The following is a 17,497-nucleotide window of genomic DNA, read 5'->3' on the forward strand; positions in this document are numbered from 1 at the left end:
CCAAGGTTGAAGATCCATGCTTTAGTGCAGAGGTCCCCAACCGCCGGTCCGCGGACCAGGACTGGGCCGTTGGGGTTTTTCAGCCGGTCTGCGGCGCCGCTGACAGCTAGCTCTGCGGCCCTGCGCCATATGGCGCTGGAATTTGAAATGAGAAGTGTTGCTGCTCTACAAACATAGGGCAGCAACAGTTCCTTAAGGAAAGGCAGGAAACAAAGGGGCCAATTGCAGGCCCGCTTTCTTCCCTGCCCCTTAAATCCCAGATTTTCTCCTCCCTGCCCCCCGGCAGCCAAACGTTGTTTAGCAGCCGGCGAGTAAGGTAAGAAAATCGTCCGGGAGGGGGGGCTGGGCCTGGCAGTGCAGCTTGCTGCCGGGCCTCTCCTCTAACCGTCTGTGGGGTGGGGCACTGGGGTTGGGGGCCACGACCGGTGGCCGTGGAAAGTTAACAGGCCTAGTGGCGCAGCCGGTGCTAGGCCTCTAAGCGTCCCTGGGGGGGGGCGACCACGGGCTTCCAAAAGGCAAGCGGCCTAGCCTCTTGCTGCCCGTGGAGGGGGGGCGCCGATGCCAAAAGGCAAACGGCGCGCCCCGCCGCTTAGGCTTTTGTTGCTTCTGGAGGGGTGGGCGCCGATGCCAAAAGCCTCAGCGAGGTTTGGCTGCCGGGGGGGCGGGGAGGATTAAATCCTCCCCCCCTCCAGGAGCAGCAAAAGCCTAAGCGGCGGGGTGCACCCTTTGCATTTCGGCATTGGCGCTCTCCCCTCCAGGAGCAGCAAAAGCCTCACCGACGGATCGCGTCATTTGCCTTTTGGCTCCATCGCTGAGGCTTTTGCTGCTCGTGGAGGGGAGAGCACCAATGCCGAAATGCAAAGGGCGCACCCCGCCGCTTAGGCTTTTGCTGCTCGTGGAGGGGGGGTTGACGGTGCCGATACCAAATGCTTTCCCTCCGTGGTGGGGGGTGCAGGGCAGGCGCAGGCAGCCCCAGGAGACAAAGAGTGAATGAGAGAAAGGAAAGAGAGAGAAAGGGAGGGAGAGAAAGAAGGAATGAGAGATAGAAAGGATAGAGAGAAAGAGGGAATGATAGAAAGGAAAGAGAGAAAGGGAGGGAGAGAAGGAAAGAGTGAGAGATAGAAAGGATAGAAAGAGGGAATGAGAGAAAGGAAAGAGACAGAAAGGGAGGGAGAGAAGGAAAGAGTGAGAGATAGAAAGGATAGAAAGAGGGAATGAGAGAAAGAGGAAATGAAGGAAATGAACCCCACCCCCATATGACCAAAGCCCCCCCCCCCCACCGGGCCATGGAAAACTGGTCTAGCTTAAAGCCGGTCCCTGGTGCAAAAAAGGTTGGGGACCTCTGCTTTAGTGGATCTTGCATAGAGCAGAGAGTTGGATTAGATCAGTGTTTCCCAACCTTGGCAACTTGAAGATATTTGGACTTCAGCTCCCAGAATTCCCCAGTCAGCAAATGCTGGCTGGGGAATTCTGGGAGTTGAAGTCCAGATATCTTTAAGTTGCCAAGGTTGGGAAACACTGGATTAGATAACCTATATTATCCATTCCAATTCTATTTCTTTCATTTTACAAACCAAAAAAACAACAAAATACTCACAGTATTTGTTAAACACATCTTTATTTGTATTTGTAATGGTAAAATATATTTGTGCTTTAGCTCTCCCAAATCCTCAAACGGAGTCCCTTGTTGCAACATTCTGAAAAATTTATATTTTATATGTATATATTTCTTCTGCTATACATTTTTTATTCATCTAATCTGTATTTTCATTCTGATTGACTAATTTCCTGGTTATTTAGCAGAAGTACTGCTAATTAGGTTTACAGCTGAATATTATTATTTTAAAAATCACGGTCAATTTGTTATGGAGACTGGGTATTTGGGTAGGACTCATTGGAGGAATTTGTTACGAAATTCTTTTGTACATATACACACATACTCGCATGCTTTTTTGATTAAAGAGTAACCTGATTCTATCCATCACCATATTATTATTATTATTATTATTATTATTATTATTATTATTATTATCATCATTATCATTATTATTATCATCATTATCATCATTATTATCATTATTATCATCATTATTATCATTATTATTATTATCTTGTCCTTGCAGGGAGTGTGGATTCCAGATGGGGAGAATGTGAAGATCCCAGTAGCTATCAAAGTCTTGAGGGAAAACACTTCACCTAAAGCTAACAAGGAGATTTTGGATGTAAGAGAACTGTGATGACCTTCCAGAAAAGGACAGTGTCCTTCCCCATCTCTACCTAATTTACTGCATGGTCCCTGTTGTTTGTGTTTGTTGGTTTCTCAGTAGTGTCAGGCACAAGAAAACAGGAGCCAGGATAGAATTCAAAAGCATTACGAGTTTATTCCTTGTGACCTCTACACAAAAATCTGATCTACCAACACTCAAGGCAGATTGCTGCCAGATATGATTCAATGAATTTCAAAGAGGGCTGGACGTAGGTCTCTTTCAGCAGCATAGGGACTCCAGATGTTGATGTGCTTAATTTCCCTCTTGGGCTCAGTCTGGCAATCTTCTACAGATAGTTCTCTTCCTGTGCAGGATCCCTCACTTCCATCCCTCTCTATTCCAACAGGAGGCATATGTTATGGCAGGTGTAGGTAGCCCTTATGTCTCTCGGCTGTTGGGAATCTGCCTCACCTCCACAGTGCAGCTTGTGACACAGCTCATGCCCTACGGCTGCCTTCTGGATTATGTGCGGGAGAATAAGGACCGGATTGGATCCCAGGACCTCCTCAACTGGTGTGTGCAGATAGCCAAGGTAAGCTGAATGTTAGCTAGGGAAATGCTTGTATAGCTCAAATCCTTTTGGTACATGGGGAAGAATTACTCAAGTCTTTCTAGGTCTTGAAACCCTCTTTCTCATATATAATCACTCTATCAAATTAGGTTTCTACTTTTCCATTTTTGTCTGCTCTGATTAAAAGTAAGAAATACAGTGATACCTTGTCTTACAAACTTAATTGGTTCCGGGATGAGGTTCTTAAGGTGAAAAGTTTGTAAGATGAAACAATGTTTCCCATAGGAATCAATGGAAAAGCGATTAATGCGTGCAAGCCCAAAATTCACCCCTTTTGCCAGCTGAAGCGCCCATTTTTGTGCTGCTGGGATTCCCCTGAGGCTCCCCTCCATGGAAAACCCCACCTCCGGAATTCCGTTGCCAGTGAAGCACCTGTTTTTGCGCTGCTGGGATTCCCCTGCTGGGATTCCCCCGCAGCATCACAAAAACACAGAAGTCCGGAGGTGGGGTTTCCCATGGAGGGGAGCCTCAGGGAAATCCCAGCAGCGCAAAAACGGGTGCTTCACTGGTAATAGAAGTCCGGAGGCGGGGCATCCCAGCAGTGGTGGTGGGTTTGTAAGGTGAAAATAGTTTGTAAGAAGAGGCAAAAAAATCTGAAACCCCGGGTTTGTATCTCGAAAAGTTTGTATGACGAGCCGTTTGTAAGATGAGATATCACTGTAATTCTGATCTTAATTTTAATGCAACCAATTTAAAAACTACCCACAGGACAGGTCTGAAGAAAATGCTAAAAAGGGTAAGTTAAATTATAGGGTTCATTGCAGAAAAAGGATCTCGAGTTTATTAATAAGCTGCTGGGCATGGAATTACCAGCAGAGTATTAATAAATAAATTCCTCTTATGAAGAAAGGCAGAATAGCGTACATTCGAAACAGCAGAGATTTTGAAGGAATTGCTCAATTTTAATTAACAGCATTCTTTTCCTCCACACCTCTCTTGTATGATCTCTCTTACTTGTCCTTATGAATATACACAATTCCCTCTTTCCATTCTTAGTAGAACATTTTCCCCACAACTGTCTTACCTGTAGAATCTCTCCTTATCAAGGACTGGAAGCTGAGAAATATAATTTGTATAAAATGAAAGTTGTTCTTTCTTTGTAAAAACGAAAGTCAATTTTCCATCTTTTGTATCTCCAGTCAGAGGATGACAATAGGAAGATATAGAAAATTATGTCCAGTGTATTACAGATCTATTCTCAAGAAATATAGGTATATTAAAGTCAAGGGTATATTATAGAGAATATTTTTCTGGTTCAGTAGATAATTAGTTTCATATATTTAAACATTAGTTTAGCATCCGAAATTTCTGGGACACCCCCAATTTTACTTTTGCTTACAAATTAAATTTCAGCAACTTTCTGATGACATAAAAGAAAATGACTTTAATAATAACATCAATTATAGTATTATAATTAATGTCGGTAGGAATGCATTCTCTTAAGGAGATTTATCAATATTTCTCCTTGGCCAAGAAAACAAATAGTTTTTGTTTCTCTTTCAGGGCATGAGCTACCTGGAGGATGTCCGTTTGGTTCACCGGGACTTGGCTGCCCGGAATGTCCTGGTGAAGAGCCCAAATCATGTCAAGATTACGGATTTTGGGTTGGCCCGACTGCTGGACATTGATGAGACAGAATATCACGCTGATGGAGGGAAGGTGGGACATAGCAATGTTCCTTAATTAATAGGCCAAATGTAGATAGGCTGTGTGAACAAATGCTACATTTATCTGTACAATACATAAAAGTAGGTGCACTTAGCTCCCTCCCAACACATTGCTGTGACCGGCCTCCTTCAACTTGCTATCCACTAGATACTTTTAATGCGGATTCCAATATTTAGTTAGATTTTTCTGTTCTGGAGCCACATTGCTGGCTGGGACTTCTAGCAGTTGAATCTGCAAATCTTAAAGTTGCCAAGTGTGATACTGACCTAGAGATTATGAAAGTATTCCAGCACATCTGCAGAAATGCCAGATTGAAGATGCATTAGTTGAACAGATAAAATTATATTGCTGTAACCCAAAACAACCCCAAACAACTGCAAATAATATTTGACTGATAATATTTAACTTTTGTAAAGAGCATAATCTCTTTTCAGCAAAGGCTGACTGGTACTTTGACAATAATTTTTGTGTTGTCACCCTGTATTCACATGGGATAAGAGAGACAACTTCTATAAATTTCAGATTACACTTCACAGTTTATATTCAAGGAATGTTTGTAAATAATATATTTAGTCTTTCTTCTTATTCATGTCTTCTTTTCTATTGGTCTGCCTCTTCTTTCTAATGTATGAATTGATTGTTCCTTAAATTAAAGCTCTGGAAACCATGTTAGTTTCCTGTTTCCAGACATTCTCCTTCTGTCCAAAGCAACTTAGACTCGGGGCGGCTCACAGTATAACAGTAATACAATATATTACAAATCTAATAATAAAAAATTAAATTCATTTTAGAAGGCATTAATAACACAATAAAACCCCTAACTATGCAGTCATACACATTCAACCTAATCTATCATACAGTAAGGCCAAAAACGTAATAAAAAAGGGGGAAAGATGGTAATTATCCCCACGCCTGGTGACAAAAGTGGGTCTTCAGCATTTTACGGAAGATGAGGAGGGTGGGGGCTATTTGAATCTCTGGAGGGAGTTGATTCCAGAGGGCCGGGGCTGCCTCAGACAAGGCTCTTCCCCTGGGTCCCGCCAGCCAACATTGTTTGGTTGACGGGACCCGGAGAAGGCCAACTCTGTGGGACCTAACCCAATTTGAGCTCTGTCAGTTGCATCTCCCTAGTTGCATGATGGCAAACCTGTGGCACGCATGCCCATATTGGAGGGTACATGAGGCGCTACCCTATATCAGTTCCAGTGTGCATGCCTGCGCTAGCCTGCTGGTTTTCAGCCTTGGGGAAGGCCGTTTCACCTTCAAAGGCTTCAGTGAAGCTTTCTTGACTCCTGGAGTGCAAAAAAGCCACCCAATGGGCAAACTGGAAGTTCGGAAAAATGGACTTCCAGTTTGCCTGTTGTGCTATTTTTTTGCACTCTGGAGCTTTCAGGGAAGCTTCCTGAATCCCCAGAGTACAAAAAACAGCCTAATGGGAAAACCAGAAGTTCAGAAAACAGACTTCCAGTTTACTTGTTGTGCTGTTTTTCATGCCCCAGAGCTTTAGGAAGCATCCCTGAAGGCTCCGGAGTGCGAAAAATAGCACAACGAGCAAACCGGAAGTCCGTTTTCCCGAACTTCTGTTAGCTTGTTTGGCCCACCATCCCAGGCTTTAGTGGGGGCTGTGCACATGGATGGGGGTGGGGATTGTACACATGTGCAGGGGCAACACGGGGTGCGCATGCGTGGGGGGAGGGAATGGGTGTGGATACATGGGTGTGCATGCAGACCTAAAGAGGTTCGCTATCACTGCTCTAGTTCATAAAGATTCCATTGTTGAAATTCAGTGAGAAAAATATCAGCAGTCCCATTATCTTAAAGAAAGAGCTTTAGCAGGAGGGTTTCGGGAAGGAAACAGCTGCCACTCCAAATCTTTTTAAAGCACCCAAATATCAAAACGAATTTGATGGCATTTTCCAAAGCTTGGAAGTAAGATACATAAGCTATCCTGTGCTTTTTGCATACAAGGAATCAATATATATGATGGGATATTTCTCCAAGCAAACTTTTCCGGCTATTCTGTCAGGTCCTTTCCCCACCTGTTGAGTCTGAAATGGGACATCTTCAGGTGCCAAATAATATTTCATTACTTTTGTATTGAGAACCATTTTAATGAATCACAAATGCTCGAATGCTTCTAAGCAGGATCTAAAAACTTTCAAATAACGGTACTGCTTGAAACTAACCAGTATAGATTTGACTAGTGTTCATCTATACACTATTGATTTCTTTGTCCAGGTGCCAATTAAGTGGATGGCCTTAGAGTCCATCTTGCGCAGACGATTTACTCATCAAAGTGACGTGTGGAGCTATGGTATGTCCTTCCCCTTTCAATTAACTGCCATTGTGAAAACTTGACTGTTCTTTCATGGAAATCTCCCCTTCTCCCTCTCTCTCTTTTTCTTCTGTTTTCACCAGGTGTTACTGTTTGGGAGCTGATGACATTTGGTGCAAAGCCTTACGATGGTATCCCAGCTCGGGAGATTCCTGATCTTTTGGAAAAAGGAGAGAGATTACCCCAGCCTCCTATTTGCACCATTGATGTCTATATGATTATGGTTAAATGTAAGCAATTAGGGAAAGTTAATAGGTTTTTCACATAGGGTGAAATGATATTGGGGCTACTAACCCCAGATTGTAAATTATACTTCCATTATTTCTGAGTAGCATTAGGTTAGCAAAACTGAAATAAAACATAAAACCTATAGTTGGTTGATTGCTGTAATTTTTCTAGCTTTAGTCTCCAGCTGTTCTATAAAACGAAGCAGGAAGAGAATGAGAGCAAGCTGAACTGTACGTACCAAATGGAGGTTGAGTTAGATGATCTCATAGATCATTTCCAATTCTTTTTAAAAAATATTTATTTTTATTTTAAAAAGAAATAAAAGAATTGCCTTGTTGCATTTCCATATAGTATGCATTCACGGTTTTTCTTCTTCCCCTGTCCTATTCTCCTAATCATTTTTTCTTCTGTGCCTTGAAGGATCTTGTCTAATTCTTGCAGTTCTTTTTGGAATCCATATAATTTTACATTTTTAAAATATCTGGTCTGACCTTGCATGTATGGCCACCAATCTATGTCTATAACCTGTTCTGTTAATTCTTGTTTGGATTTCAAGTCCCCTGTTCATTTAACAAATCTTTGTATCTCATTGCTTTGTCTATATCTAATAGTTTGGATAAATTATCGCTTCCATTGTAGATAGCCAATTTGCTATTTTGGTATAACATTAAAAAAAAATTTTTGCCAGACCTATAATAACACATTCTTAATTAAACGATCACTTCCAATTCTATGATTCTAAGATATAACAGTGTTTTGACTGTTTTTTCAAACAACATAATTGAATTTTAAGTTTTGTCAGGTGAAGTAGCTTTATTCTTTTTAGAAATATGTTTTTCAACATTTGCTAGTTATCAAATTGTAACAAACCATTGGTTTAATTTTTGTAAATTGCTTAATTTTTTTATCAACACTAAATTTGCTGCTATTTATTCAGATATGTATCTGTTCTATTTAATTATTTTTAAAAGTATAGAATATTATATTTGGCAGTGTTTAGTATTTAGTAAGCCTGCTTCCATTCAAAAATCAAAGGCAACATATATTCTAGATATAACTATTTAAAAGTGGACAGTGACCTCTTGTCCTGTTTTCTGCCTGGGTTTTCTACCAAATTAGAAATAGGCATCTTTGTTCATTCAGAGAATTGTACTCTTTCCTTTGTTTCCTGTAAGAAACAAAGTTATAAACTGTCTGGCACAGAAATACATATACATACAAACATACATTCCCATGACGTGCATAGTACTTAGGTTTACAATATGAAAAACATTCCAGGAGATAAAAAGCAATAGGATAGGTTTGAAAGTAGATAAATAAATATTTCGAATTTCCAGAAGTCATGATAATATTACCTGTCTTTCCTTCCTTCTTCATGTTAGGGAGATGATTTTTGCAAATATCATGTTTTTTTCACTATTCTCCTTCCCATTATCAGAGAAACTAGTTCTTTTTCTCATGAAGAGGACTTAATTTGAATAGATACACGTATGTTCTTTTTGCCTGTAGGCTGGATGATTGATTCAGAATGCCGGCCTAAGTTCCGAGAATTGGTCACTGAGTTCACCCGCATGGCTAGAGATCCTCAGAGGTTTGTGGTTATTCAGGTGAGGATTATATTTTACTTTCAAGAGGATTGTACTAACTCCCAACGTTTTTTCTCAAAAGTTGATCAACTAGATATACCCAGAGTTGTCCTATCAGGTCTAAGCGAGACCTCAGTGGTCTAAATTTCTCTCTGTGCTTTGGATGTAGGGAAATATTTTATACCAAGGAAAATTAATCAGCAATAACTAATAAGTATTGATTTAGTGTCCATCTATACCTGAGTGGTATAAGATCACATGCTTGAATCTTCTTTAGCTTTCAGCAACAATATGTGTCTGTTCTTAACGTTGTAGCCTTCAGAACAAATAGGCAATACATTGTAGCCTTTATACATGGCTTATAGAAGGTGCAATTTCAAACTAACTCAGAAGGAACATACTACAGTATATGGATATTCTTAGGCAATGAAGAGCATGAATTATCTAAGTAAATATCACATGACAGTATTACAAATTTATGTATTATATTTTATTTGAGTTTGGAATATTTTCATTAGCTATCCTTCCAGTTTTCTGCATCAGAAACCCACTGTTAATCCAACAGATGTGAGAAGCTATTTTGGGTGGACAAGGGAAGGTTCCATTTTTCTTTTAAGTTACTTACGGGGAGTAGCATTTTATACAAGTACATAGCACCACGATAAAGGGGAACCATTCAGGATAAAAATATTGATTTGGGTTTTATGGCATTTAGTTATAATTTAATTAATTACAGTATATATAATGAATATGAATACTTTCTGCATACTTCATAATTCCCCCCCCCCCAGCCTTAAGCAATAATTGGGGACATTCTAGGACCCACAGCCAAAGCTTGCAGGGGCCAGTGTGGTTTTGAAAGTTCTAGATTTTTATCTCTGATTTTTATCTCTGATTTTTATCTCTGGTTCTGGGGTTGCATTGTATAGTACAGTGTTTCCCAATCTCGGGAACTTGAAGATATTTGGACTTCAACTCCCAGAATTCCCCAGCCAGCGAATGCTGGCTGGGGAATTCTGGGAGTTGAAGTCCAAATATCTTCAAGTTGCCAAGTTTGGGAAACACTGGTATAGTAGATGTTAGTAATTAGTAATTAGAAGTACCAGAAGTAAACCTTTGCATTCTGTTTGTGCTCCTCTTCTGCCAAAGTTGTATTTATTTTGAATCTTGGATAAGATTGCATAAGATAGATGGATATTGGCTTAGTGCCCCCTAATACAGTGGAACCCCGACATAAGAGCTGCTCTACTTAAGAGCAACTCGAGATAAGAGCTGGGAGGGGAGAGATATTTTTGTTCTACTTACAAGCCCAAATTCGAGATACAAGCGCCAAGGAGCTGTCTCCTGAAGCCAAACGCTAACTTCCGCGTTCGGCTTCAGGAGACAGCTGCGAAGCGGCGCGCGTGTTTTAAAAGGTTGCAGCCGGCCTGGGGGGCTCGGGGGGGTGCTTGCAGCTTTCTTTCTTGCTCTTTTTCTTTCTCTCTTTTACCTTCCCTTCCTCTATTTCTTCTTTTCTTTCTCCTTCCCACCTTCTTCCCTCCCTCCCTCCCTTCACTCATTCCTCTCTTACTCTCCCCTTTCATAAGTTTCCTTGCTTCCTTCCTCTGTTCCTGTCCCTTCCCTCTTTCCTTCCTTCCTTCCCACCCTCCGTCCATTCATTCACCCATTCCTCTCTTGATCGCTTAAAGCCGGTCCCTGGTGCAAAAAGGGTTGGGGACCTCTGTCCTACAGGATTGGGTGGCAGAGAAGTTGAACATATGTAAATTTAAAAGTTTAAGAAAGTTTACAAGTTAAGTGAAAGAAACTTCATTATTCATTTATATGTACATGTACATTTCTTCATTAAAAACATGTCTTTCTGCATAATTTAGACTAACTTTGTGAGTTTTTTGAGGGCTGGAACCAATTAAAATTATTTACATTAATTCCTATGGGGAAAAGTCGTTTGAGATAAGAGCTGCTCGACTTAAGAGCCCAGGTCCGGAACGAATTAAACTCGTATCTCGAGGTACCACTGTATAAATCATAAGCTGTGAACCATGATAATTCCCATTTAAGTTTCCATTGTCCTCATGAAAATACTAGATGACTTTCGATAAGTCATCTTCACAGCCTTAGCTGACCCACCTGCATTATGAGGTTATCAATTTTGATTATCCAGGGCGTTATAAGGCTAGTCCTTAATTTCAGAGGAGGCAAGAAGATTTTGGGAGCTGTTTGCTATTTTCTTTTTCTTGATAGAATGATGAGAAGATGGGACCAACCAGCCCCATAGACAGCACTTTCTATCGCACTTTGCTGGAGGAGGAAGATATGCAAGATTTGGTGGATGCAGAAGAATACCTGGTCCCCCATCAGGGCTTTTTCAGTGGTGAAACGTCAGCTGACTATCGATCTAGGATTTCCTCCATAAGAGTGAGCATATGATTTAATTTAGAATATCCAAAACAAGTCAAAACCAGTCTGTATCTTGATTATTTATCATTAATTTATTTATTAATCTGATTTATAGGCCACCCATCTCCTTCCAGACTCTGGGCAGCGTACAACATCTAAAAACAATATAAAGGACAGCTTAAAACCCGTAAAATAACCATTCATATCTTTTTGTGGCTGGTTCTGTATTGATCAGAGCCAGGTCTTCACGGCTTTCTGGAAGGCCAGGGTGATGGGGGCAGTAGATATTGCCTCCAAAGGACTATACCGTCTGTACATCCTTGGTTCTTGGGAGGGGGGACATTAACCCCCTCAGAATGGGTTCGCAATTTGGGTGGAAGAGGCGCTGGCAACATTTATGCTTCTGGCAGGGCCCATTTGCCTAGCTACCCAGCCTGAGGCAGGGGTGGCAACCCAGGAAGGAGAGCAGGGAAACACGAAGCAAATTATCACCTCAGCAAGTGACACTGGTAAGGTTGTAAGTCGAGGACTTAACAGTTCACCTGAACGATGAGGATCGTCCAAGCCACTCCCACCTGGTCACATGGCCAGCAAACCACTCCTACCCAGTCATATGACCATTAAGCCACACCCACAAAATAAGCCACACCCACATTGTGGCAGTAAAAAATTTGGCTGCCCATTACTGTCTAAGAGCCATGGTGGTTGAGTAGTTAGAATACAGCTTTGCAGGCTGAGTCACTGCTCTCTTCAGGAGTTCAATTCTGGCCACTCAGCGTTGACTCAGCCTTCCATCCTTCTGAGGTTGGTAGAATGAGGCCTAGGTTGATTGAGCACAATATACTGACTCTATAACCTGATTATACAGGGCTGTGAGGGAGAGTACAAAAGTCTTTCAGTGCTATTGCTGATTCTAAGGCAGACTTGAACTCAAGATCTATCTCTTTCTAGCCTGGTGCCTTAATCACTAGACCAAACTGACAGTGTGTATATGTATATATAAAAATGCAGATAGCCATATATATATATATATATATATATATATGTATACAAATCACAAAGTTTCCTATAAAATGGCGATCTAGATCCTCGCAGTGTGCTCTCATAGCATCCGTTTTCTTAGATCTTGTGAACTGTTTTTTTCTAGAATGTTCTAGAGACTCAATTGGATGCAGAAGAGACCGAGGAGTCTCCTCAATACCCATACTTGGGGCCATCCCATTCTGAAGAGTCAGAAGGTATCACCGCTGACGTGCGTGAGGAAGACTACGCAGCAAGCAAAGCAATGCAGAATTCATCACCGTTGCAGTCGCCTGATTCTTCTCTTCAGCGCTACAGTGAAGATCCCACAAGCGCATCAGTTAATGAAAAGGAGAATCCTGATAACAAGAGCCATGCAGCACCATTAAGCTTGGCTTTCATTCCAGGTATATGCTATTCTCTTTATTAGAAGACTGCATGGTAGTTTAATTTTGGAAGGAGAACAGTGCTTGAGATATTTAATGTATTTTTCAAAGTATAAGACACACTTTTTTTCTCCCTAAAAGAGGCTGAAAATTTGGGTGCATCCTATACTCTGAATGTAGCTTTTTTGAAGCTTTTTTCCCCAGCCCCAACAAGGTGCTAATATTTATTTATTTACCTATTTACCTATCTACCTATCTACCTACCTATCTACCTACCTACCTACCTACCTACCTACCTACCTACCTACCTACCTACCTACCTATCTATCTATCTATCTATCTATCTATCTATCTATCTATCTATCTATTTATTGGATTTGTATGCCGCCCCTCTTCGTAGACTCGGAACAGCTAACAACAGTAATAAAAACAGCATATAAAAATCCAATATTAAAACAGTTAAAACCCTTATTATAAAACCAAACATACATACAGACATACCATGCATAAAATTGTAAAGGCCTAGGCAGAAAGAGTATCTCAGTTCCCCCATGCCTGGCGGCAGAGATGGGTTTTAAGCTTACGAAAGGCAAGGAGGATGGGGGCAATTCTAATCTCTGGGTGGAGTTGGTTCCAGCGGGCCGGGGCTGCCACAGAGAAGGCTCTTCCCCTGGGTCCCGCCAAGCGACATTGTTTAGTTGATGGCACCCGGAGAAGACCCACTCTGTGGGACCTAACTGGTCGCTGGGTTTCGTGCAGCACAAGGCGGTCCCTGAGATAATAATCTTCCCAGCGCTTATCATGCAGGCTTTTTCACTGTTACTCTCTCCAAAGAATGTTTTTCCCGCCCTAAGTATTTGCAGGCTTTTTTTCATTGCTCTACTTGCTCCGAATAAGTGTCTTTCTAGCCCTAACGAAGTGCTCATGGTCTTCCCAGCTCTTACCAGCTTGCAGGCCTTACATTGTTACTCTCTCTGAATAAGGTTATTTTAAAGTCCTAACCTGGGGATAAAATAATGTGTTGAACCTGACAGACTAAGCATGCTAGCCAGATGAATACCTGGCAGATCCCCCCCCCCAAATTTTCCTCCCCCCCAAACTAAGGTGTGTCTTATACTCCAAAAAGTACGGTATGTAGTTTGAAAATTCTTAAAGTTTAAAGTGTACATCTTTTTTCCTCTGGAGCAAAGTTTTAAGAAAATAAGTTTAGTTTAAGCAACCCATATAGATTCTGATAGGTGCATATCCACGTGTTGCATAGCCTTTCTCTGTGTAATGGCATATTAAGTATTTCAGATACTTCGTACACTATCTGCCTGTTCTCAAAGTATGTTTATAACCTTTATTAAATTTGGATTGGAAAAAATTGTCATGAGCGCAGCTAGTAGTTTTTGCAGATAACCACCTGGATTTTACTATTATTATTATTCTTTTCTTTCTGCCACCACCTGGATTTTACTATTATTCTTATTCTTTTCTTTCTTTCCTCTGTAGAGTATGTAAATCAACCCGAAAACAATCTTCCATCCAACAGAAACGTACGACTACCTGGATCTACATTAGAAAAGCAAAAAAGGCATGTGAGCAAAAATGGGCTTGTCAATGAACCAAAGAATGCCTTCTATATGAGTTTCACCGGTGCAGTGGAAAATCCAGAGTACCTGACACCATGCAGTATCCCTGCGTCTAGCCCTTTACCGCAAGCTTTTGACAACCTTTATTATTGGAACCAAGAAAACCCTAAGTGCAATTCAGCAGAATTCTTTGCCACCTCCATTGTTCCTCCTGCTGCTACTAATGGCTTTCCTCCAACTCCAACAGCAGAGAACCTGGAGTATTTAGGGCTATCAGAATCAGTCACTTGTTCCAAGGACTTTGCATAAAAACTATTTCTCATCAAGAGTCAAATTGACTTTCACAATCAACACACCTCAGGATACAAACCCAGTGAATTACCCATGCATGATGAACACGATTAAAGCCTTAATGGTCCTTTTAAGGCCCAATACGGTCGTTTCTCCCATATCTCCTAGCTCTGGAGGAAAGAAGATGGTGGGCACATTTGCATCTACCGCAGTAGAATAGCATGGCTTTTTACTCCCTCTTATTTAATACTGGCAGTAGCAAGGTTTTTGCTCTGCTACTGCCCTAAGATGTGTTGTTAAATGTTTTGGGGTCCAAGCATGGATTTTTGTTTGGCTGGATTGCAAGTTTTGGTCACTCTAGTACTAGTAATTAAACATGCTAGTTGACTCAGAATTTTGCAACATTAAGTATATTTCCATCACCCCAAGTATCAGATGACGGACACTGATTTTAAATAAAAAGAGGTTAAAAATCCTGCAAACTTGAAGTCTGCCCACTTCTGGGCTGTAAGGCACTACATCTGTGACATTCCTCTGATTCAAGCAGCTCAGCTGCCATTTGGGTACTTCAGGAGAATGGAGTGCTCTTTTACTTCTCACCACATCTGTAGTCCCTGCTTTTAAGGTCTTGGGGGTTCAAGATAATAGGGTCAAGCTACTAGAAGGGCCTGAAAACCTGCAAGTTGGAATTATAATACATTAAGAAAAGCAAAACATTCTTACCAGAGTTTGGACTGACAGGAAGAGTGGAAAATAAGGGCAAAACATGATTTTTGGAAATTTTTATTTTTGCTTAAATAGATATTCTTCAACTTTAGGGTGGGAATAATGTGCCGTTACAGCAAAATGGAACAAAATAATTTATATATATTTTTAACAAGGTATCTTAGAACAAAGAAAGTTTTGCTTAGTGACAAATTAGTTTTGCCGTGGTCTTTAATATTAGAAGTTTTTAGAAGAGGCAGTTGGGGAACCAAAACAAGTGTATTTAGTTTAGTTTAGTGATGCTAATTCAGAAAGGGAATATGTTTGGATTGGAAAGTAGTTGATTTATACGATCTTTTGACATGCCACTTTTTAGCTTCTATGAAGAATACTGACAAAAAGCATACAACATATTGCTTCAGTTGGAGACAATATGCCTTCTTTAACAGTGTTTTTGAAATATTTATTTTTTAAGAAAGTGAAAACTGCCTACGCTTCCAGTATATGAGAGGGTAGACTGATAGTGGGTGCCTAATGTAGATTTCTAAGAACCTTGCTTTTAAATGGATCTAGCATTGATGGAGGCAAATGTACATTTGAAGGGCATAGATACAGATATGTCTTCTAAATCACAGGAGCCAGAGCAATAACTGAGTAAGATTATCAGAAATTGTGGGTGAATTTTTGGTATTCTGCATAGCCTCTTACTCTCTCTCATGAAGTCAAGGCTAGAGCAAAAAATGTGCGAAACAAAAGTACAGAATTACTCATTGTAATTTATGAAGCAACATAAAGGAACTTTTTCATTAAGCACAGATTAAAGGATGCTTAATTTTTTACTCTCTGAAAGAATTAATTTGTAATCAGTGTATGTTTATGCCAACAGTGGTCCTCTTAAAGTTGATTTGTTACCTTCCAGATTGTACTTCACCTGTTCTAATTGAAGTCTTTCCTCAATGAATTAACTTTTAACTATTACTATTATGTCTAAAATGCTGTATATAAAAATAATTGGTATGTCTCTTAAATGAACTTAGTGACATCCCAGGATCGTATTTCTGTGGTATGTTGGAATGAAGAGTAACGTGTCTGAAAAGCACTAGGTTCCTGTAAGTCATTATCTCCCATTCCATATGTCATGATTGTAGGCCTATTATACACTGCTAAAATTCTTTTTATTTGTAACCTTCATTTAGGCAAAACAGTGCTTCACAAAGCAACAATTTGTTGAATTTATGTACCTCAAATGGGCTAACTTACAAATTTGGGACCCATGACTCTCATGGAATTGAGGTTTGACAAAATTTTGTGCCCATTTCAATGCTGCCATGCCACCATACGGTCACGTGGTTTTGATTTGTAATATGCCCTGCAGCTTCCTACAAGGAAAGTCAGTAAGGAAGTTGACAGGAACTCAGGAGTAAATCCCACTCCATTGCTTTTTTACCCACCAGTGGTCATTCTGTTTCTGTTCATTTAGTAAGGATGTATCTCTGAAACAGTGACTCAGTAGGCTAAGAGTTGTCTTAACCTTCTTGGTCTTTTTATAAAATCATTCTGAATAAATACTGTGATTACAACAATTTCTATTTCTTCCTCTCTTTTCAAATCAAATTTGAAAAGAAAGTGGGGTAATGAAATGGAGATGCTAACATTAGTGCACTGTTTTCTGATGTTTTTATAGGAAATAGAACAAGAGAAGTTAAAACTTTACCAGGTCTTCCCAAAGCTGACAAAAAAGTAACCACTTTCAATGTGTACATACAGAGAACAAGTCTGAGTTTCTGGGGAAATGTCTTTTTTGTTCTGATATTTGAATATCTAAAATGACTGTGTATGTAAAGAATTCTGAAAGTTGCAGATGGCAGGAGGTTAGGTGAAGATCCTTGAAGAGCAAAGGGATGTAGTGTGATTGGTACAGCTTGTTCCTTGTATATACAGAATGTCTTGGAATTGTAAATACTGTTTACAAAATATATGGAAAACAATAAGAAACCAATACAATAGAATGTGTACGTAGCTGTCCTAAGGAATGATTTGTTTACTATTTCTGATGTTCACTTATTTCCATATTCTCCTGCTTGACATTGAAACCTGTGTTTTCCAGCTGGGGCTAAGTTAGATCATGAAAAAATACCAGCTGTCAGTGGGTTTTTTTAAAATGAAAAATATGTTTTAAGTATTTGTATATCTGAAAAATGTTTAATATAGTTTTCATTTTCTATATTTGTGTTGAAGCTTTTTTTATTGTTGTCTCTTAAACTGACATTTCTGTAAGTGCTCGATCCCACATATCTCTATAGAAAGGTCGCAAATAATCTCTATAGAAAGTTTAACCTTTTGGCAAAATTCAGATGTTTTTGACAGAAGGAAAATGGGAGGATGATTCCTTTTGCCCATGTCATTGAGATTTCTGTTTTAAGAATTACATAAAACAACTTCCTCAACTTTGGTGTATATATATGATAT

At 40.1% G+C, this 17,497-nt stretch overlaps 1 protein-coding gene across 3 annotated transcripts in view; it reads left to right on the forward strand.

Moving 5' to 3' along the window:
* The window catches only part of ERBB2 (erb-b2 receptor tyrosine kinase 2), an 86,616-nt gene extending 69,364 nt beyond the window's left edge, over nucleotides 1-17,252 (forward strand). For all 3 annotated transcript variants that reach the window (XM_070730035.1, XM_070730036.1, XM_070730037.1), the window contains exons 19-27: nucleotides 2,124-2,222; nucleotides 2,614-2,799; nucleotides 4,342-4,497; nucleotides 6,745-6,820; nucleotides 6,925-7,071; nucleotides 8,579-8,676; nucleotides 10,897-11,070; nucleotides 12,200-12,479; nucleotides 13,953-17,252. In XM_070730035.1, coding sequence (XP_070586136.1) covers nucleotides 2,124-2,222; nucleotides 2,614-2,799; nucleotides 4,342-4,497; nucleotides 6,745-6,820; nucleotides 6,925-7,071; nucleotides 8,579-8,676; nucleotides 10,897-11,070; nucleotides 12,200-12,479; nucleotides 13,953-14,341 — 1,605 coding nt within the window. In that variant the 3' untranslated portion in view covers nucleotides 14,342-17,252. The remainder of the gene's footprint in view (nucleotides 1-2,123; nucleotides 2,223-2,613; nucleotides 2,800-4,341; nucleotides 4,498-6,744; nucleotides 6,821-6,924; nucleotides 7,072-8,578; nucleotides 8,677-10,896; nucleotides 11,071-12,199; nucleotides 12,480-13,952) is intronic.
* Nucleotides 17,253-17,497: the final 245 nt, after the last annotated feature.

Source organism: Erythrolamprus reginae, chromosome Z (genome assembly GCF_031021105.1).
Source record: "Erythrolamprus reginae isolate rEryReg1 chromosome Z, rEryReg1.hap1, whole genome shotgun sequence".
Lineage (NCBI taxonomy): Eukaryota > Metazoa > Chordata > Lepidosauria > Squamata > Dipsadidae > Erythrolamprus > Erythrolamprus reginae.